The sequence below is a fragment of the Pelophylax lessonae genome (assembly GCF_965119305.1).
Source record: "Pelophylax lessonae genome assembly, chromosome: 5".
In the NCBI taxonomy this organism is placed as follows: domain Eukaryota; kingdom Metazoa; phylum Chordata; class Amphibia; order Anura; family Ranidae; genus Pelophylax; species Pelophylax lessonae.
The window spans coordinates 459,285,373-459,307,878 of record NC_138772.1 but is presented as its reverse complement, the minus strand read 5'-3'; the positions used below and the strand labels follow the sequence as shown (position 1 = coordinate 459,307,878).

The window sequence follows — 22,506 nt, the reverse complement described above, 5'->3', positions numbered from 1 at the left end:
AGGCAAGTGGTTAAAGGCTGAGTGGAACGGCTAGAAAGAAACAAAAAGGGGAATATATTGCTCTTGGGAAAATTGGCTTTTACCGCTTGCTGTCCTTAGCCCATTTATAAATGTTCTGGACCTCAATTGGTCAAAGCAAGCTCACGGCTTCAAGGGCAGCCATTCATTTGGTATGATTTATTTCGTCCTGCAAACTGTCCAGTATAAGTGAGCTGGGCAGCTCTACAGCTGTCCAGATCACTTTTACGCTGAAGAGAAGGGCCAGTACTGGGGTAAACTGCCCCAACAGGAAGAGCAGGAGGAAATTGAGGAACATCTGTTCCCTGATCTCCACTGCATATAACAAAGGCAGGAATGACCAGCATTTTGTTACTTTCAACTTCAGTTCTGTAGCCAGGGCAGCAGCTAATCACATATGATCTGTGCTTGATTTAGGGCAGGGGAGGGTGTTGGGGCTCCATAAAGAGGACTTGCCACTTGCTCATGCAATCACCTAGGGGCCATGTTAGCCCCATTGTGATAGCAATAAAATGAAATGGAAAAAAAATGTAAAAAATAAATTGTAATAAAATAAATAACTAAAAAAAAGTGCAAAAACACCTCCATCTATCCCCCCCATACATGCAAATGTAAACATGCGTAGAGGGCCCGCACAAGCTGACCAGTCTTGTTCCCCTTTTGGGTGATATAACCGCTGAATGCTGCAGGACCCTGTAAATGCCCTTTTATTGGGCCGCTTTTGCAGTCAGTGGGCAGTGCACATATCACTAGGAAGCGACGTGAGTACTGCAGAGCAGAAGAAAGAATACCTTGAACCTGGCATGTCACCGGACCAGAATTATAGGTAAGTATTTGGAGCTTTTAAATGGATCTTTCCCCCGGGAGATGAGCTTTTAGGTAAATGAAGTGACCCTTCTACTAATGTTATCCAATAACACAGCAACTGAATGCTTTTTCTGTTTTATCTTGCCTGGAATCCTTTTCAGTGGAATCTGAAAATAAGGGCAGCAGTTCAAAAGCCATCAATATAATTGTTTTATACACATTGAACCTTGAAGTCAGTGCTGCCCCCTGTTTCCTTAGTTTTGCATTGTCTCTTTAGAACTGTTTGTACCCAGTGTCTATATTGAAAAGCTTGGGTGTGTCTGATGTGAGATACAAAGCGTCTCTAGTGAATGAGGGATGAGCCTAATGTACAGTATGCATCAGTATACTCTGTTCAGTGGACAAGATAACATTGTAAAGACATCTGCAAATGCATTTCAGTCATGAACCTAAGCATAGTTACATAAACACTGAGAGTCTACTGTAGGAGAGTACGGAAAATAACAACCAAAATGAAACGCCAGTTATACAAGTGCAGCCTAACCATAAATGGTTTGTTTTAGGAGGAAGAGGGTTTTATAGCTTTGCGCACTGCCAAATGTAACCCGTGAGTTTCCATAGTAAGTGCTACAGTCTCTGAATATTGTGCTTCTAGTCTTTGCACATGTGAGCATGTGGAATAGTGCAACAAACAGCTCTGTGGATAAAAGTCCCTGTATTTCACCCCATATTATTCCCTCTGACTACTGCAGCAAAAAAAGACAACAATTTGCATCCCTATAATAGCAAGTATTGTGACTACAGAATTGATCAACCCATAAATCCCAATTACCAATATTTATTAATTGCCCTGTTCTCAGTGAATCAAACAAATCTAATGCAGCATTCAGCAGAATCAGGAAATGTCAGTGTACTCCAAATCATTATGGTAGCATAGGGCCGTGCTATTATGAGCATTTATGTACATCAAAGTGCTCATTATAACACAGAATTTCCAACATGCTAGAAAATCTGTGGTAAGGGTTTTATTAATATTTTTTTTTTTGCCATATTTGTTAGAAGTACCCCTTGGGGAAACACTGAGCTGAAACTGGTTGCATCATATACACCAGAGGTACTGCCTGGGGGCCGGATTTGGCCCTTTGCTTGCCTTTATCCAGCCCTTGGGGCACTGTTCCTCCCACTGACACCAACAATGGGGCATAATTTCTGTCAATGATGCAAGCAATAAGGCACTATTCCTCCCACTGACACCATCGTGTAGGGTTGCCACCTCATCCCTTTAAACCAGAACACATATGAATTACTCAGGTTCTGGGGCTAATTTAATGCAGATAATGCACCAAGTGATTTTAATTACTACCTTAATCAGCCACAGAACCTGTGTAATTAATGTGTTCAGGTTTAAAGGGATGAGGTGGCAACCCTATGTCGAATGGGGCACTATTCCTCCCACTGACACCAATGATGGGGCACTATTCCTCCCCTGACACCAATGATGGGCCACAATTCTTCCCCTGAAAACAGTGATGGGACATAGTTAACTCCTATTGGCGCTGGGGCATTTTCTACTCCCACTGGCCACAGTCTGCGCCCCTCAAAGCCTGAAGGACATATTCTATGCATGAAGGTAAAACCCCTCTGTGTGCAGCCACCCATCCCCACCCCCACCCTTCCCCTAATATTTGCCTGAGCTCCATCTCGATCCAGTGATTTGCACAAGAGCCTCAGCTCTCTGGAGACTCTCCCTCCTTATTGGCTGAGACAGCAGCGGGAGTCATTGGCACTCGTTGCTGTCAATCAGAGCCAGTGAGCCAATGAGTAGAGCAAGGGCAGGGGCAAGCCACGGCTCAGGAGCAAGCCTGTTTGGGTGTCCCTATTGCATGCTGCTTCTCTGGGGGAACTCGGCATGAGGGAGGGGCCAAGAACACAGGCGGGGGACCTGAGAAGAGGAGGATCGGGGCTGCTCTGTGCAAAACAACTGCACAGAGCAGGTAAGTATAACATGTTTGTTATCTTTTTTAAAAAAGGAAGCCTTTAATATCACTTTAAGCGCCCCTAGTCAAAAGCAAAGCGAATATTGTTCCTTTTTTTTAATGTTTTGGGAAACACATGAGAGTTTCTGTTTCTTATATTTTATGCCGACATTGAAAAAAGAAGACAATAAGGCCCTGTTCACACCTGAGCGTTTTTTTTTTGCCTGGTTTTTGCTGCGATTATGGAATCGCACACAGAATCATGCAATTCCAAAATGCTCAGTGTGTGATCATTCTTCATTGCTGAATGTCCATAGTTTCCTGATCTGACCTTTCTTATCTGAATCAAATAGCATTCTCATGGCTGTGGGGCAACTGAAACCATTCTAGGCAAGTAGACCTCAGGTTTAAGAAAGCAGTCTTGCAGGTTGGAAAGACTTGTCTGGCCTCTGTTGTTAGCCACATAATCTGACCCCATGACAGTGCGTAGCATGTTGAGCAAATCTACCGCCTCTCCTTTGCTTGAATGCTTGTGCTATATGATGGCTCCTGTTGAAGGTTGAAATTGAGCCAGATTATTTACTGAGATGATTAGATCATACCTGCATGTCCTGCAGCTTTCTCATGTCTATTCCCAGCCATAAGCCATACACAGACAGGGTGCATTAATGCATGATGCATTTTGCCTTTTAGAATTGTCATTTTGTTTTTTCTATTTAGTTGCCCTGAATTGCAATATACAGATCAGCATGTTTACAATACAGCATGTAGGACCATTTTCCAACATCCTGCAACACAACCTATTGGCAGTAAGAAGTCCTGATAAAGGCCATCTATTTTCTCTTGTCTTGGCTTGGTGATATGCTGAAGCTCTGTAGCCAATGAGAGATCTGCCTGCCTATATAGACAGCCTAACCCAGTACATTTTTAAAATTAAATACAAAGTACATTGTATGGTAACTAAAGCCAACCAATCAGACTTCACCTACTTCATTTTAGAGCATTTGGTGAAAGTGAAAGAGTGAAAGCTGATTTGCTAGTGGGGATGAACCTGCGTTTATTCAGAACTTTGTTTAGAAGTCAGTTTTCATTCCTAGTCCAATGAGTTGTGGGTGGAGGATTCCACCCCAAATACACCCCCCCCCCCTCCCTCCCTCCTATGCATCTTACACATACAAAGGAGCAGAGTTGCTCAAGATATCATTGACCCAATAAGGACACATAGCAATAATGGGTCAATGACATTGACTTATGTGGCCGAATTAGGTCAATGATGTCACAAGCATTCCTGCTTATTTGTAAATGGCAGCTCATTGGACAAGGAATGACATCTGACTTCTGTGATCAGATCCAAACTCAGTTTTGAACATTCCTACTGGCTAGTATGGGTGTACCTGTATTGTTAGTCATAAGTTCTTGTGCTGAATTTCATTGTATAACCTCAAGCTGCACTGGACAGTGAATGAATGGGAAGTGCTCTGTGCTAAGGCTCCCTGGTCATTCACACACACACACACACACAGTTTACTATACTTTAGTTATAATTGAGCAGAGTCAGTGATTGGTACCGGTCAGTCACTGTGTCAATTTAGAAAAAGAAGGGACTAGTCAATTACATATTTACGGGCCTTTTCCCTGTTCTCCATTCTGAAATATCCCCCAGTGTGCCTGCAGCAACAGCCAGTGGAAGAGGAGAGGAGGGAAGCTTGTAGCACTGGAGGGGGGCCTGGGCAGCAGGGGGAACCTGTGCTGTACAGGGTGATATTTTTTTTTTTTACATTTCTTTAGTTACTTCCTGTTTTCCATACCTAGGCAAATGATGTCATATATCCCAGGAGTCCTATGGAGGGGGAGGAGGGGTTTTCTCAGCTAAGCACACCACCTGCCTGCATGCTTGAGCTCAGGGCAGATGGATTCCAGACAATAAATGCTACATGGATCACCTGGCCTTTATTCAAGATGACCATGGCCAGAAATACTAGGGGGGGATATTCTCAGCAAAATAAAGCATGGAGACATGGTTTGGTGAGTTTGCTTTGAATATTAAAAATGAACTAAATAGTGTTTTTGGTTTGTGGTGTTCAGATACAAGGTTGTTACACCTTAATCTCTTTGGGTGTGTCTTGTAGGAGTTGCAATCTCAGATAAGCACCATGCAGATGGAACTGGCTATGAAGGAAAACTCTATCAGTGTTGTGAAAGAAGAGCTGGAGGCACAGCACAGACACCTGCAAAATGTCTCAGGTATTCTCATTATGTAAATGCAGCTTTCTTTGTTTCCTCTCTGTCTCCTACCTAAATGGAGGGTGTGTCCTGAGCACAAAGGTAACAAAACACCACCTGTCTGGGGGGCTCAGCAGCCACCTGTTCTGTCTCTCCCTCTGTTCATATGTTTCTCCAACATGGAGCATATGTGAGTAAAGGACGTTACTGGTCACATCTTCTCACTGTTTTCAGTTTAGGTAAAAGTTACTGCAGTAGTTAATTTATCTGCAGGCTAATAAAATAGTTGTAATGTAACTAAATAATACAGGATAATTATACTTGTATGTAGCGCACCCCAGACTGGGTTGGCTAGATCAACTGAGGTTACAAACGGCAACTGCTCTAACCTATAACTGGCCATAACAACAAGGAGCACATAAAAGGGCGACGCATGTCAAACAAAAACGTAGAAAAATTCCCAGCTCAACTTACTAAATAGCCTGCATCAAACTGAATAGTCCTGTCTAATAGTTCACGTTAAAAACAGGGGTTTAGTTTGCACACATTTGCAAATACAAGCGTAAGATGCAGAGGCTCCAACAAGGCACCCCAGTGTTCTCTGCAGTCCTAACTCTATAAATTCTGAGAGCCTCCATAGTAGGAGCACAAATATAATAGTGGTTAGATCGAGGGCAGGTATGCTTGGGAGCCCACCCCTCCCTAAAGGTATAGGGGCACATTGGACACCAGCAATAGCACAATGGTAGAATTGGTGTCCAGTATGCACCGTCACCAAAAAACCAACAGTACAAACAAACAGCAACTGCCCCAACCTATAATTGGCCTTAATAGCTAGGAGCAATAGAAACATTGAAGCATAGAAGGTTGATGCATGTCAAAAATAACAAATAAAAATTCCCAGCCCAACTTACCAGCCAGCCTGCAACAACCCAAATTGTCCTGTCTAACAGTTAACATTAAAAACAGGGGTTCAGTTTGCACACATTTTGCAAAGTTGTTGGCTGGTTGGTAAATTGAGCGGGGAATTTTTCTTTGTTTTTAATCATCTGAGGTTCTATTTCTTATTGGATGCACGGCAGCCAGGCACACAGCAGTTTCTCTTCACCAAATAACTAGACAGAAAGTGTATTTTTTAGATTTATTGCTCAGGAAAACTTGGATAGGGTATAAGGTGAGCCTTGGGATACCTTCTCCATATAGGCTTCTAGAGCAAAAAATGTGAGCATACAGCTTCAGGGGGATCCCACACTGGAAACAGCTCTGAGCCAGTCATCTGGAGCAGTCTCTCAAAGAAGAGGTAAGCAGCATCAGTTTCTCTAGGATCTCTCCCTCTCTGGCCTCTACTCAATGTGTCCCTGTATACATGGACATCTCATTCTAGTATTAGCCAGATCCTGCTTCATGAATCTGAAGGCCAGATTCTCGACAGACTTCAGCCTCGTACACACGCAACGAATTTCCGCCGACCGGTCGTCCGTCTTCTGTCCAGAGTTGTGTTTTGTTGGTTGGAATGTGTCTAGACTGCACACGAATTTTCCCGCACAACAAAATTCTACTTCAGAAGTGATGTCATGTGTTGGTTTGCTTTCTTTGTGTTCTTTCTTCTCTGAGCATGCCCAGTCTTGCTCATAAGATTTTTCCCTGTCGAAATCTGTACTGACTGCACGAAAATCGGACGTGTTTTGACGAAGGACAAAAATTTTATAGCCTGCACACCAGAATTTTTTCGGCCGAAAAGTCGGAGTCGGTTGTCGGAAGCATCATACTAACAAGCCGAAAATCGGCAGATCAGAATTTTGACACGTGTGTACGAGGCTTTACTCTTTTCTGTTCTATACACTCTAGCAAAAGGCCCCCAGTTCTCCATGAGATAGGAACTCGAACAAACTCCTCCAGGCCTCAGCAGCTAGCCCAGAAGGGCAGACAGCCCCTCCAGGCTGGGTCTCTCTCCACCAGGGCAAAGGACCCTGCTGCTCTAGGCTCCAGACTATTTATGCACACTTCCACCCCCTACTGTTCTCTCTTTCAACCAGGGATTGTCTGAGGCTGTATACTGTAAATATCCAGCCCAAGGTCTGCCTCTCCCAACCCACTATATTCCACAACTTACTGGAATACAGAGGTAAGTAGGCAATCCTGCTGCCAGCAGAACCTAGAACAGCCAGCAATAATCAAATTCTGCCCCACTGACTATAGAGGAGACAAAAACGAAATATACTGAACCCTATTAGCAACTTAACTAAGAGGGTGCTTCGTGTACATTTACAACCTAATCCTAGCAGCCCCTGTTCCCCCCTCCCCCCCCATTTTAGCTATCTTCACTTGTACTTCACTGATTAGTGGGCGACCCAGTCCACGTTTCGACCTACAAGGAGATGTAACACATATGCAGGACTTGGCTCAGTCTCAGGACAGGAGCAGAGCTTTGCCTAGCCCAATTAAAGCTGAATCTCCTGGTGCAGGTTGCTTGCTGATGTAAGGTAAGTACTGCTGGGTATGGGATGGGGAGGTTGAGTAGAGTAGTTAGGATTGGTTTATTTAATAGTATATTAACGACTTTGTGCTTCTGCGCTTAGTATACTTATCAGCATTAAATAAAGCAAATAAAACCTTTTTCTCTGATTTACTGTAGCTATGTGTAGCGCTACCCCCCCCCCCCCCCGCCCCGCATGAGCTGCTTGAATAATTGTGTTCTCCCTCCCCAATTGATCTCCCACTGATTAATCCACAGCCAGTTACAGGGTATTTTTTACACAACCAGGTGCACACACTCTTCCACTCGACAATAACCAGTTCATGGGATGTATTTTTTGGTATTTTATTTGGAGAACTTGGATAGGAGACGGTATTTAGTAGGATACTCGCAATTAACTATTCACAAGCGAGGAGAACTTCTTCAATAGAACTGTGCAGCAGACTGTCAGTAGAACTATGTAGCAGGCTGTACAGAATTAAGCAAGTCCCTTTGTAGTTGAAGGAATTTAGTGGACCTTGCTTCTTCAAGATACTAGCCAGTGTCCTCTTTAGCTTACACCCAGAATGCTGACTTCTAGCACAAAGAGGGGGATTTTAGCCAAAACAGTTTCTAGGATCCCTTTGGGGGGGTCTGTACTCACAAGGCCCTGGCCACAGGTCACTTTCCTCTGTCAGCTTGCAAGAGAATCATGGGTTTCAGCTTCAATGTTTCAGGCCCTCAGGTCGCCCACCTGGGGCCCCATAGCAGCCTGTGCCTTAGGAGAGGACACAACCTCCTCCTCTCCTGGACCTCTCTCTGTAGAGGAAGACCTCAAGCCCATGTGCTCTTCAGATATAAATACAGTTACCCAGCATGCCTTGGGGCTCATCCCCTTCTAATTGGCCAGGGCTGTATTAACACCGATGCTCTCATCTGCCAGGTTCCCACCTACTGTCCAGTACATTCCATAGCTACTATACCAGTGTGAAACATTAGAACAGCATGAGCAGACCTCAGTAAACAATCACAGCTCTCTGTTAAGCAGACAGCACGTAAGTTTGCCTGGCTGTCTCCCTGTTAATCAGAGAAAACAAAAACGATATACATTTATTCTAGCACCTAAGTAGGAGGGCGCTACATATGTAAAAGGGCATAAACCAATGCATTAAAGGCTCTGTTTACCTTTTTAAAGCGGTAGTATACTCCGCTTTATGACTTTTACCTACAGGTAAGCCTATAATAAGGCTTACCTGTAGGTACAATTAATGTCTCCTAAACTTGCACGGTTTAGGAGATATTCAACCTGCATGCAGCCGTTGATGTCTGCGGCGCATGCGCTCTGAAGGTCCGGCGCCGTAAAGTAAAACTCCCGTGCGCAAGCGCGGGAGTGACGCCACCGCGGCTCCGGCCACTCACAGCGCCAGAGCCCCCGAACCAGGAAGAGACGCCGAGGTAGCATGTCAGCTCCCTCAGCTTTGTCCAGACGACCGTGCCGGGGCTTCGTTCTAAGGTAAGTATTTCATAATGAACAAGTGGCCCACAGCCACGGCATGAATTATACCCCCTGTAAAATGTGACCCATTCAAATGAATGGAGTTGCAGCATGCTAGCGTGTGGTCGAAGAGGTTAAAGCAGGCAGTGAGGAGGCAATACAACCTTCCTTTTACAACCTGTCAAATGCTCTCTGAAGAGCAATCTGAATGCTGATCGCTCTTCAGAGACCAAAGTATGAGCAAACCCTTATTTATTTTGTAACATTTTTTTTTTACAGTTTTTTGGTATTTTATTTTAATAATATTCTTTTTTTTTTCTTTTTTTTTTACATTTTTAACAGCCTTGTTGGGGGTATTTGGTGCCTAACTTTTGAGACAGAGAAAGGGATGAGGACAGAGATTCCTTGGTCTCTTTCTCTGCAGGCCAGGTGCAAAGGACAGTGAATGAATGGGAAGTGCTCTGTGCTGAGCGGCTTCCTGTTTGTTCACACAGTTTACTATGCTTCACCTATGAATGAACACAGCAGCATTCAGTACCAATTGATCATTGTGTTCATTCAGGAAAGGAAGGGGCTGGTAAATATAACATCCTGAACCCCTGTGCAGCTGAAAGCCAGTGGGAGGGAGAGGAGGAGAGCCGGCAGTGCTGCTGGGGGGGATGCAGCACACGGGGATCGAAGCAGCAGGGTAGGCACACAGGTGGGTGGAAATTAGAACAGGGGGTGGTTGTTGGGCACAGACACTGTAGAGTCCCCTGCAGGGCAGCCAGTGGGATGGAGAGGAGGGGAAGCTGGCTGCACTTGGGGCTAGATCAGAGCAGGGGAAATATTGGAACTCAGTTCCAAATTTAGCCTGGGTCTGTGGGATGCCGGGATTTCAATGGAATTTGGGGACAGTCCCACCTATTCCAGCTATATATATATATATAAAATGTGCATACCTGTAGGCCATTTCCACCTTTTTCTCCTGTAAGCCTGGCCAAAAAAGTCCCAGTTAGTGTTGACATGTTCTGTCTGACTGTCCGAGACAGGGCAGCTGTTACGGGCTTACTCCCAGCATCATAGACGTGAACGGTGTTCCTTGTTCAAATCCCTGCAGCTAAGCCCCAGACAAGAGGCCTGTGTGTGCACTGTCCCTGCCCACTGGGTGACATTGGATGCCCAGACACAGCTTTAGGTTTGATTCACACCTATGCATGTTGCTTTTGAGCATTTCTGTAGTGCTTTTCAAATTTTTTAACCATGATTTTCCCACAATTATCCCGCGATTTTGCGTTTTTTTTATGCTTTTTTTTTCTTTTTTTGGAAAATTTGTTGTTGGGCAGATTTAAAAACGCAAATCGTTGCAAAATCGCTGTAAAAACGCAATACTTTCACTTTGGATGCAGGTCCATCGAAGTCTATTACATGCAAAAACGCAGCATTTTGCAGGAAAAAAGCCCCTGACCCTTTCCAAAAATGCAGAGGCACAAACATGCATTGATGTGAAGATGTTCCATAGGAACCCATGTAAAAAAAATGAAATGCATTTCAGCAAAAAGCATGAAAAAAATACATTCGTGTGAATGGAGCCTAAGTCTATAAGGCCAGGGTAAAACAAATGTGCTATTTCCTGCAATAGGTTTCTAAATACTGAGGAAAACTGCTTGTGTGTTTATAAAGCTTGAACCTAGGCCTGTTTTAAAGGTAACCTACTTCCCCATTCCTTTCCATTCCTGAAACCTTAACTGTTGTTTAAAGCTGTTTAATACTTTATCAGCAGCAACAGCAGGTTCCCTCTGGCTAACGGCACCAGGAACACAGCTCCTACCATGGTTTCCTGTCCTGAAGTACATGCACCCTACTCCCAGTGGGGATTCCTCTGCTATTGTTTGACAATAGCTTATTGGGTGAGATTGCCAGTACCCTCATTATCCCAATAAGGAAGTTCTTTAATTCCTTGCTGTGTCCTTCCCAAAAAAAGGAAGTAAAGTAGCAACGAGATCACGGGGGCTGGGGAATCTCACCCCACAATCCTCTGTAATGATTGTCAGGGAATGAATAAATGGAGATTAAGCTTCCATTAAATAGGTGGCAATTGAAAGTTAACAGGCAAGCGGTCTAGGGTTCTTGCCATGGCCATCCATGAGTGTTTTTCCTCTATGCATAAGTTTACTATTAAAGCAGGCGGATCTGAACGGATGCTTCATGCATCTCTATGGGGCATCGGATGTCAGCGGAGACATGTCCGCTGACATCCGATCCAATCCTGTCCGTCAAATCCGGACGGATGGAAACCCTATTTTCCATCCGTCTGGCGGATCGGATCAGATGAGAATGGACAGGTGGTCCGTTCTCATCCGATTCCCCCATAGAGGAGAGCGGGGATCTGACACCTCCGTCTCTGCACACAGAACGGAGAAAGAGCTGCCATCCGCCTGCTCAGCGGGGGATCGGCGGATTGATCCCCCGCTGAGCAGAAAACGGTATGGACAGGATCGGACATGTGTGAAAGGGGCCTTAGATCAGTCACATTGATTACAAAAGTTAGCTGTCCCATAGTCAGCTGTTGTTCATTTTGCTTTAGCTCACAGAGGTACTGTTTCTTCTTAGAATGTACATGTTTATTTGAACTGCTTACCTTAGAACCGCAGGTAAATATACAAGACACTTGTCTGATAGACTTTTGTCCCAGTAAAGCCCCGTACACACGTACCGATGGTCGGCATACAAATGTTCCTCTTTTCTCCCCGGGATGTCGGTGTCTGCTGAAAAGTGCAAAGACAGCACAAGGACAGCACAAGAATTTTGTCCGCCGACTGCAGAAGTGATGTCATGTAATGGTTAACTTTCCCTGTGTTTTCTATTTTCTGAGCATGCCCAGTCTTGCAAATCTGCGGTCTGTCGGCCGAATTGTGTACTGACAGGCGAACAATCGTCCGTTCTGGTGTCGGCATACAAATATTTTCATGTTTGCAAGAAAGACTTTTGTCCGCGGATTGTGCGCAGACATCTGTCGGAGGCACCATACTAACACGCGTACAATCGGCAGATCCTTCGTCCACCGACGTTTGTATGCCGACGATCGGTACGTGTGTACGGGGCTTGAGTCTGGCCATAGACAGTGCGAATTTCTTTTCTGCAGCCATAGGTTGCAGGAAAGAAATTCAAACGATTCCCCCCATCAGCACAGATAGCGCTGACAGAGGAATCCCTCCTGCTGGGCCATTTTCTTCTGCCAGCGGGGGAAGACAGTGACTATCGCTAGCTGCTATAGTAGCCGCTTGTGATAAACAGAAGCAAATTCCGCAGACTGGTTGTACCTAAAGGCCTGTACACACGAGTGGAAATTCGGCCGGGAATTTTCATCCGAGGACCGATCTGCCGATTTTCGGCTTGTTAGTATGATGCTTCCGACAACCGACTCCGACTTTTCGGCCGAAAAAATCCTGGTGTGCAGGCTATAAAATTTTTGTCGACTGTCAAAACACGTCCGATTTTCGTCTCATTAGTACAGATTTAGATGGGAAAAATCTTATGAGCAAGACTAGGCATGCTCAGAGATGAAAGAACACATACAAAGCAATCCAACACATGACATCACGTCTGAAGTAGAATTCTGTCGTGCGGGAAAATTCATGTGCAGTCTAGAGCACATTCCAACCAACAGACACGACTCTGGACAAAAGACGGACGACCGGTCGGCGGAAATTCCTTGCGTGTGTACGAGGCTTTAGTTGATCAATCGATCAACTTGGTACATTCAGCCTGTCCATTAATGGTTGGAATCTCGGCCGGTTTCTGCTGAACTGGCCAAGATTTGATCCGCGTATGGCTGGCCTAAGGCCTCATGCCCACTAGATGTTTTTTTCTGCTGCTCCTAGGGGCAGGCATTTGGCATTTTTTTTCCTGCCTCTAAATGCCCCTGTATGTTAGCCTATGTGTCCATGCATACATAGGCGTTTATAGAAGTTTGGAGGCAGTATAAACCCTCACAGTCAATGCGTCCAGGAGCAGCAGAGCTTTGGCAGAAAAAACTCTTGATGCACCTAAATGCATAAAAAGAAACATGAATTCCCCGTGGGATTTTAGATGAGGCGCAACACAGTCAACCATACTTCTTTAGCTGCATCCAAATGCACGCTTAAAGAACTATAGACAAAACCCCTTTTTTTTTTTCATTTTAGATAGAGCAAAGGAGGAAAATATCCCATGTCATATTTTTTTTTTTTGCCATCTGTGTCCTATTACAGAGATTTCTCATAATTTCCAGTCCCATAGCCAAAAAGGAAGTTAGAGGAAATACCTGCAAATTAAGAGAATTCCTTGGGGACCCCTAGGTCACCAGAACTAGTGTGCCGATTGGAAGATTTTCCCTCTATTACTTTTCTGGGGACAACCCAAAATTTAGGATTTTCTTTTAATTTCATTTTCAATATTAATGGTAAACATTACAAATAGAGAGGGTGAATCCCCTTAACAAGCACACAGACAGCCATAAAACTTGACAGGTGTTCTAATCCCTCTGCACTCTATATCCAAAACTGAATAAAAAAGTTTTGACTTTAGTTATACTTTAAGTGCTAGGCTCGTTTAGTGCTTGAGCATTAATTAATTTCAAGGGTCAGAATCAATCTTTATTCTGGCCAATAAAAATAATTATTGCCCAAGTGCATCTAAATGGGTTACACGAGTTTACAAGTGTCAATCGTTTTTTTCTGCCGAAACTCTGCTACCAGGAGGAGGAGAGTTAGCTAAATGTCCAATGTTCATGAGGCCTAAATCTTCTTCAATGATACCTGCTCTAAATTTCGTAGCCTACATCTGATGTCTTTGGCCACATAAAAAGCCAACCTTTTGCTTTACGTTAATGGACATCACACTCTGCCTTCTAAAGTTGTTTAGAGGGGGACAAAATAGACATTTTCTAAAACGTCCCAAGTTTATGCAATATCCCACACGCTGCCCTGTTATTAAATTATTCACAAGTACCGTACGTCATCTAAGCAAAATGGGCAGAATCAATGTTTGATGTTGCTGAGAAGGTATTTGCCGTTAAATGGTTTCTATTCTGTTTAGATAACAATATGAAAGAGAAGACAGTTCTAGTGGAAGATGCAACACAAGTTAAGAAACTGACAGAGGTTTCCACACAAGATTTCACATATAAAGAAGTGGAACACAAGAGCATTCTTCATGAGCTGCACAACACTATTCGGAGTGTGAAGGAGAAAGAGAGGGAACTCCGCCTCCTGCAAACACAAGTAATGACTTATGTCTCCTTACCACAATGATCCATTCTGAGCTAGTACTTATTATTATTATTATTATTCAGGATACTTAGGAAAATTTTGCCAAATTAGAAGTTTAATTGAGAAACAGCGATGAAACTGATGAATAAGCATGATTTGCTATCTGCTTTAAGTTAGCATTGTATTTTTTTTTTTAAATGTGATATCTAGCAAGTGAAAAATGCTAAAAATAAATGTAACATTTAGAAACATGCTACAAATTGCACATATGTCTTGCTAGTAATAGTGGAAGTAGTTTCAAGTGATAAGATTATAGTATTTAATACCGTGTGAGTGTGTGCGCGTCACATCATAAACTGACACAATACACTACAGCCCTTGCAAAATTTGGAAGCGAAAAAAAAAATATATTCACAACTAAATATTTTAATTAGGTTGCTTATGCAACATGACAAGGGCCTGCCAAGATTGCTGCAATGGTTGTGGAAGGAAGCAACATGCAGGATTTTTGGGTTTTTAGATCTAGTACAGCTGTCTCCAAACTGGAGGCCGGATGCGGCCCTTTGCTTGCTTTTATCTAGTCCTTGGGGCACAATTCCTCCCACTGACAATAACAATGGGACATAATTCCTTCCACTGACAACATCAGTGGGGCACTATTGCTCCCACTGACATCAACTATGGGGCACTATTTCCCCCACCCCCACTGACAACAGTGATGGGACACTATTCCTCATACTGACACCATTGATGGGACACTATTCCTCCCACTGACGCCAATGAAAGGACACTATTATTCCCACTGACACCAATGATGGGGCACTATTTCTCCCACTGGCACCAATGATTGGGTACTATTCCCCTAACTGACACCAGTTGATGGGGAATTGTTACCAAGGCCAGGGCATTTTCTATTCCCACTAGCCACGGTTTAGCCCTTCTAAAAAGTCTGAAGGATAATAAACTGGCCCTTTGTTTAAAACGTTTGGAGACACAAACTTTTTCAGAATAAAAAGGGTTAAAAGGGAGAAAACCAACCAAAGTGTGTTATCAGGCAAGAAGATTGTGCCTGGCATCCCCTATGCAAAAAAAGGAGGGCTTGGCCAGTGGTGTGGCCTGCTAAGATATCAGGAAGCTCATGACAAATCAGCTAAGCAAGGCAGCAATTGCTGTGGGTTTCCCAACAAAAAAAACAAACATTCAGGTCTTCTTGGAAATTAACCTCCTTTGGTGAGAATAGTGAATGCCTAGCAGTCATTGCAGCATGTTGCCCAACAACCCAACACCACTGGTCTAGTCCAGGCATGGCTGTGTGTTGAGATAGTGGGATAATTATGTAAGGGGCTGATTTTACTTTAAATATAAAAAAGTACAGCATGTTGTTAATTAACAGTCATTGAAAAACAAGCTGTGAAATATATTTTATTAGCAAGTTTCAAAATTGTAACCATTACAAAGGTGCAAAAAAAAAAAAAAAAATCAGTCCACAGGTATGGATTTGCTATGCTTTTACCAACAAGAGCAATATTCACTGCATTTATCATTTATAATACAGATACTGTGATGCCAGGGAATGTTTGATGAGCGCATAATATACAATAACTGGAGTTTATATAGGGGGTTCACTGACCATAGATGATTTATAGAAAGAGATTTTTTAAATGAATATTATACTAAATATGTAGTTAAAGTCGTCGTAAACTTGAAACATAAAATATGAACAAAGCATATCCCTCTAGTGTACTTGTCTCAATCCAGAGCACTAAGGTCTTGTTTATATTTGCTTCAAAATGTGGCACTGGACACGCTTTTTTAAAGCACTCTCAATGCCAATCAAAGTGCCTGTCCACTAAATAAAATAGTTACCTTACAGTCCTGTTCACACTGTTGTGTTTGCTTTGCTTCGAAAATAATACCCCATGTCGCTTTCTTGGTGCTTTAAAGTGTCTCCAAAGCCTCCATAAAAGTCTATGACAACACTCGCTAGCAGCACCTGCAGCTTTTGAGAAGCTTTTATTCAGCTTTAGCTTTGCTTTGTTTTGGAGGTATTGCAAGTATAAGATATCCCAGGATGCACTGGGATGCCAACAAGCCAACCAGAAAGACGTCATTAGCAGTCACTTCCAGTTCATGTGTACATATTCTGGAAGTGTCTGGTGGATGTCACATCTGGTGTGCAGCTTTGAGCAGCAGGAAGGTGAGCAGGGTCCACTATGTGACTGCCCATTATTATTGTGTTTTGGCGCTGCACCCCACTATTTCTACTTCTTTGATCTATCACCTAAAACATTGGAAAGAAGAAGAAGCTTAAAACCTCTCTTGAAAACAGATGTGTATATATGATATACAATACAACTGAGGGTTTCCAGCTTGCCTGGTAGGTCGTAAGAATGGACACTCAGCTAAATTGAGATTTCTGGAAGAATTGCAGGACTTCTGTAAAAAGCTTGAGTTCCCTATCTTAGATATCCCTGGCTGGTCATACAATAGGAGAGAAGAGTTACATTTGGAAGAAGAGCAATGGCAACTAGTACCTGAGAAGAGCTCAAAATTAAAGAGACCATAGAAAGGGGTTATTTAGAGAGTGTAACGAAGTGAATTGCCACCACAATAGGGCTAGAAAGAGTAAAATGGGAGATAGGGATAGAAAAGTAATTTTGTGTAGTAAGAGGGATGAGTCTCTTGAGCACCTGGTGGGCTCTGAGCACTAACTTCCCAAAAGAGATGGGAGGAAGACCCAGCAGGCGCACTAGACAGAGCACCACCCCAGTTGGAAGAGTAGACAGGTAGGGAAGACTCAAAATTAATGAAAAAACATCTACTTAAAGACCAGGGATAGGTAAAAAAATCCAATACCTCAAAATATTAGTATTGGAGAGGGGAGGGGGAGGGGAGGATGGGAGGGCCGAATGGTGGGATGAATAAGTAGGAGGAGGGAGGGCAAAGGAAAAGAGTTTATTTTGCCAAAGGTGATGGAATCTCTATGTCTCCAAACCCCTCGTTGTTTTTGTCTCTGCGTTCTGACCCTCCTCTCCCCAAATCAAGGAAGTATCTCAGTGCCTGGGTTCGCCAGGGGGATGGGGGCAAGATAGGAGAGAGAAAGACAATATGAAAACATTAAATTTTTTTAACGTACAAGGAATAAACACTCCAGCAAAGAGACATAGGGTGTTAAAATAAATCAAATATTACTATGCCAATTTAGCTTTCTTACAATAGACACATATTTTCCACAATGTAAATGTGAGACTACAGTCAAAATACCATCCAATATGGTACTATGGAGATTCCACAACGAAAAAAAAAAGGGGTAGCGATAGGTTTTGCAAAAGATGTAAAGTTCTCTTTGGAAGAAAGGATGGTGGATTCAGAAGGGCAATATATGTTATGTATAAGAGGTGGAATGCAATATATATGCAAAATATATCTTGCCCGAATAAAAACCTGACAGAGTATCTGAGGGAAGTATTGGGAAAGCTATTTGATTTTAAAAAAAGGTAAACTGATTTTGGCAGGAGACTTTAATTTCTGCATGGATCCAAGAGTAGATAGTACGTCACATGCACTGGGGAAGGAAAATAACCAACTCAGGCAGGTGAAGTAAAAAATTATATCAATCCCAGATAATAGATGCGTTGAAAGTACAACATCCAGGGGTAAAGGACTACATATTCTATTACTCAGTGCATTGGATGTATTCTAAACTGGATTATATAATGGTAGACTATAGATGGCTGGACTCAGTAGTTAAAACATCTATAGAAATAATATCCTTGTCAGACCATGCCCCTGTAATAATGAAGATGAAAATTGGGGAACAACAGAACAGAATCAGCACCTGGAGGTTGAACGAGGAGCTGATATAAGACAAGGAAGTTGAAGGAAGAAAAAAAAAGAGTTACAGCAATATGTTGCGCTTAATGAAATCCCAGGGATTCCGAGGCCACGAATTGGGAAGTGCATAAAGCTTATATTAGGGGTATCTTGATCTCGATTGGAGCTAAAAAGAAGAGGGAAAGGATAAGTAGATTGAAAACATTATTAACAGAAAAACATGAATTGGAGCAATTACATAAAAGGATAGTAGATTCAGAAGAACAACACGCCCTAATATTAAAAAGAGAATAATTGAAAGATTTAATGGAACAGGAAACAAGAAGGGTATTAATTAGAGTGGCCAAAGATAGGTACCAATGGGGTAATAAACCCAGGAAATACTGAGAAAAAATATTAAAAAACAAAAAATCACTAAGTTTTATAGGAAAAATGACAAATAATAAGGGGGAGATGGTATACCTGACATTGAAAATAGCAGATGTATTTTAAAGTTACTACAGTTCCCTATACTGGGTGAGATAAAAAGGGTCACAGGAAGCAGAATTAAAAAGAACGCAAATAATTAAAGAATATATTAAAGAAGCAAACTTTCCCAGAGTACCAACTGAAAAATTGCAAATATTAGAGGGCTTAATAACACAAGAAGAGATCAAAGTAGCATTAAAAAGCACAGCTACAGGAAAGAGTCCACGACCCGATGTGTTTATGATCCGATATTACAAAAGATTTAAAGAACAACTTGTACCAAAATTGTGTACATACAGGAATGGACTAGGGGAAGGAAAGGAGATGAGGAAGGAATCATTGGAGGCCCATATTACAGTGATACCTAAAGAAGGGAAAAATACTACCTTTTGTTCTAGCTTTAGACAAATAGCATTGTTAAATGTAGATACAAAGCTATAGGCAAAAGTCTTGGCTACCAGATTAAAGGAGTTGATGCCTGAATTGATCCATGCAGACCAAACGGGATTTGTCCCAGGGAGGGAAGATAAGGATAACAGGATTAAAGACATAAGAGAGCAAAGGCGGCTGCACATCCAGCTTAAAATCTTGATGTTTATTCATAAATCCATGAGAAGGAATTACATGACATGCCCTTGCAGTTCATCGAGCAATTCAGCAGACGCGTTTCCACACCTGTGCTTAGTCATTGCGTACAGGTGGGTGAAACGCATCTGCTGAATTGTTCTTTGAACTGTGAGTGCATGTCATGTCATTTCAGCTCGATGTGCCACCGCCTTTGCTCTCTTTTTTCTCCACTCCATGGTTGCAGACCCTGGCAGGCACCCAGCCCTCTACAGACAGCTACCTGGTTCCACCTGTGGTGGTGTAACTTTTGATGGTCTGCCTTGAGTAGTGCAAACCCCTTTGTTGATAATGGAATTAGAACCTTGTTCCTAATGAAAAAGATGAGAAGTGGAAGGCCCCCAGCGCTACTCCTGTCAATTGACACTGAAAAGGCATTTGACAGGGTAGACTGGGGATTTATGATGAATACAATAGAGGCTGTGGGAATAGGTCCAAAGATGATCCAATGGATTAAAACACTATATAGCCACCCCACAGCATCAGTTAAGATGAACAGGATGCTTTCCACATTGTTTAAAATGCATAATGGAACAAGACAAGGGTGTCCGCTCTTTCACCTCCTATTTGTGTTGTTATTGGAACCACTATTGGCAACTATATGAAATAACGTGGATATAGGAGGGGTGAAGATCAGATACGTAGAACACAAGGTAGCGGCATATGCTGATGACATTCTGTTTTATGTATCTAATCGGAGAATAACATTGCCAAACTTGATTAAAGAAATGAAAAGATATGGAGAACTTTCAAATTTAAAGCACAACCCTGTAAATTTTCAATTCTAAACATAAATATAAACAGGGCTTTTTTTCTCAGAGAATAGGTGCAGGAACTCACTCTGCCCAGTCAGCTCTCCACCTCCAACCCCATCGTTGTAGTAAGTGGTGCCAAATCTGCATAGGCCCAAAAGGCACAGAGTACCACACTTAGGAGTACAAAACACACATGGCTCAGGAAAGTGTACTCTGCAGTGATGAGGTGTGTGTATCACACAGGGCGCAGAAAGAAAAAAAAATCAGCACAACAGACATATCTCCCCAATGTAACCATCTATTGCTCACCTCTGTGCCTCCCATTTAAATCTCACCTCATCTCTGCAACCCTTGTCCACAGCTCACCTCTTCTTTCCCCTGTTCGCAGCTCACCTCTTCGTTTCCCCATTCGCAGCTTACCAATTCTTCCCCCCGTCCGCAGATTACTTCTCCCACTCCCCATCCTCCACAGCTCACCACTTCTAAACACCCCACCCCCTCCATTTGCAGCTCACCATTCCCCCCCCCCGTCCATGACTTACCAATTCTCCCCCCTGTCCGTAGCGCACCACTTCAACCCCCCTTCCCCTGTCCGCAGCTCGCCACTTCTCCCCCCCCTGTATATAACTTACCACTTCTTCCCACTATCCACAGTACACCTCTTCTTCCTCTGTCCCTCCTCAATTCTACACCCCGGTCCACAGTTCACCTTAGCACCCCCTACAACTCACCTTTGTACCCCCTGTCAACTCAACTCTGCACCTCCTCATCCACAGCTTACACCTCCAGTCCTCAACTGCAGCTTGTCTCTACATCCCCCCCTTCCACATTTCACTTCTGCACCCCCATCTACAGATTACCCCAATCCACAGCTCTCATCTCTTTAACCCTCCAATGTTCACCTCTTCACCCCCTGTCACCTCTAAACAACCTGCCAACCCCCCTTTCCAGCTCTTGCCCATGTACCACCTCCCCACTACTCAGCTCCCGCTTTGCACAACCTCTCCCCCTTTCCAGCTTTTACAACTTTACCCCTCTCTTCATAAATTCACAGATTTGACAGACGATGCAAGGTGAGGCGGGACGAGAGCCGCAGGGCGGGAAGAGAGCGGCTGTAACGCTCCTGCGTTTTATGTATAATGTGGATTTACAGCTGCAGATATATTCCACTTCAGTAGTCATGTAGAGAAACGCTGAGACACCAATTCCAACTCCCAAGACTCATCATGTGTGGATAGTCTCAATTCAGCAAGTAAATACACACACTCAATAAGATGTTCCTAGAGTGACTTATATGTATAGTAATATAGTGATGATAGGCTGAAGAGACAGGTTGGGTAGAGATGGTAGATGACAGACACTTGAAAGGAATGTTCTTGAAAGTAAGATAGTAGCAGATGGGATGCAGATAGGTTTAGCAATCATGTATGGTAGCAGATGATAGAGTAGCAGGTGAACATACAGGATAGACCAACCCAGTGCAAGAGCAGATGGTATTAGGCTCAAGAGCTAGCAATCTTAGTTAGTGCAGATGTAGTAATAGTCCTTAGAGCTAGATAGTGTAAGCTTTAGTATGAAGGTTATAGAGGTTTCCCCTGTGGGGTACTTATCACTAGTAGCAATGTAGTAGAGGAGAGGTTCGGCAAGAGCGGATGATCCGGTAACGGGATACAGGGATCAGCAGCGTGGTTCCGATAGCGAGGTATGCTTGCAAGCATGAGAGCTTCAAGGCAGATTATGCGGCGTTGAACGAACATGTGAGTGAGACCGCCGGAGGTTGAAATAGCCGCTCCAGCGGCGCTCAGTGATGACAGCATCGGTCTTAAAGGTGTATGCGCACCTTACCAAAAGAGAATGGTGGGGCGCATACACTTAGGAAAAGTGGAATTAGGGTACCAAAGGTACCAGAACATTACAGCGGCGTGGCTGGGCGAGGCAAAAGCAGCAGGGTGGGGCTGGGTGGGACAAGAGCCACAGGGTGGGGCTGAGCGAGACGGGAGCCGGTGGGCGGGATGGGAGCTGTGGCTCCCGAAGCTCCTGAAAAATAAAATGCAGCGTTTGCGGTGCGGGGACTTGGGGCAACCACTGACACATGCACTACTCTACACATGTCCTGAGTCTTGAGTGCCTGGCAATTGGACACAGAAGCCGGTGGAGGAAGTGAGTGGAGGAAAACTTCCTCCATCGCCTTCTGTGTTCAGTGACAGGATGAGAGGACAAGGCTGCGGAATATGAATATGAATAAGAAAGAAGAAATATCTTTACAAAAATAACTTCCATTCTCCTGGGGGGGAAAAGACTTAAAATACCTTGGAATAAATTTAACACTGTCTTCAAGGAACCTATACCAGGCAAACTATATCCCATTATTGAGCAAAGTTAAAATGGAAATGAAAAAGGTAACAACAGGACCGCTTTCTTGGGTAGAACGAATAAACATGGTAAAAAGGGTGATAGTGTCTAAAACTCTGTATAATTCTGTGTAATTTTCAGATTTTACCAATACACTTATTTTAAAACATTAAATACAATGATAACAAAGTATATTTGGCAGAATAAGAAACCAAGAATACAATTCTCAGTACTAAGTAAAGGGAAAACACAAGGGGGTTTAGCAGCA

At 43.3% G+C, this 22,506-nt stretch overlaps 1 protein-coding gene across 1 annotated transcript in view; it reads left to right on the top strand.

The window, feature by feature from the left end:
* The window catches only part of LOC309555474 (uncharacterized protein), a 128,603-nt gene that overhangs the window by 45,160 nt on the left and 60,937 nt on the right, over positions 1–22,506 (top strand). The window contains exons 5-6 of the mRNA XM_082257501.1: positions 4,931–5,045; positions 14,033–14,217. Coding sequence (XP_082113627.1) covers positions 4,931–5,045; positions 14,033–14,217 — 300 coding nt within the window. The remainder of the gene's footprint in view (positions 1–4,930; positions 5,046–14,032; positions 14,218–22,506) is intronic.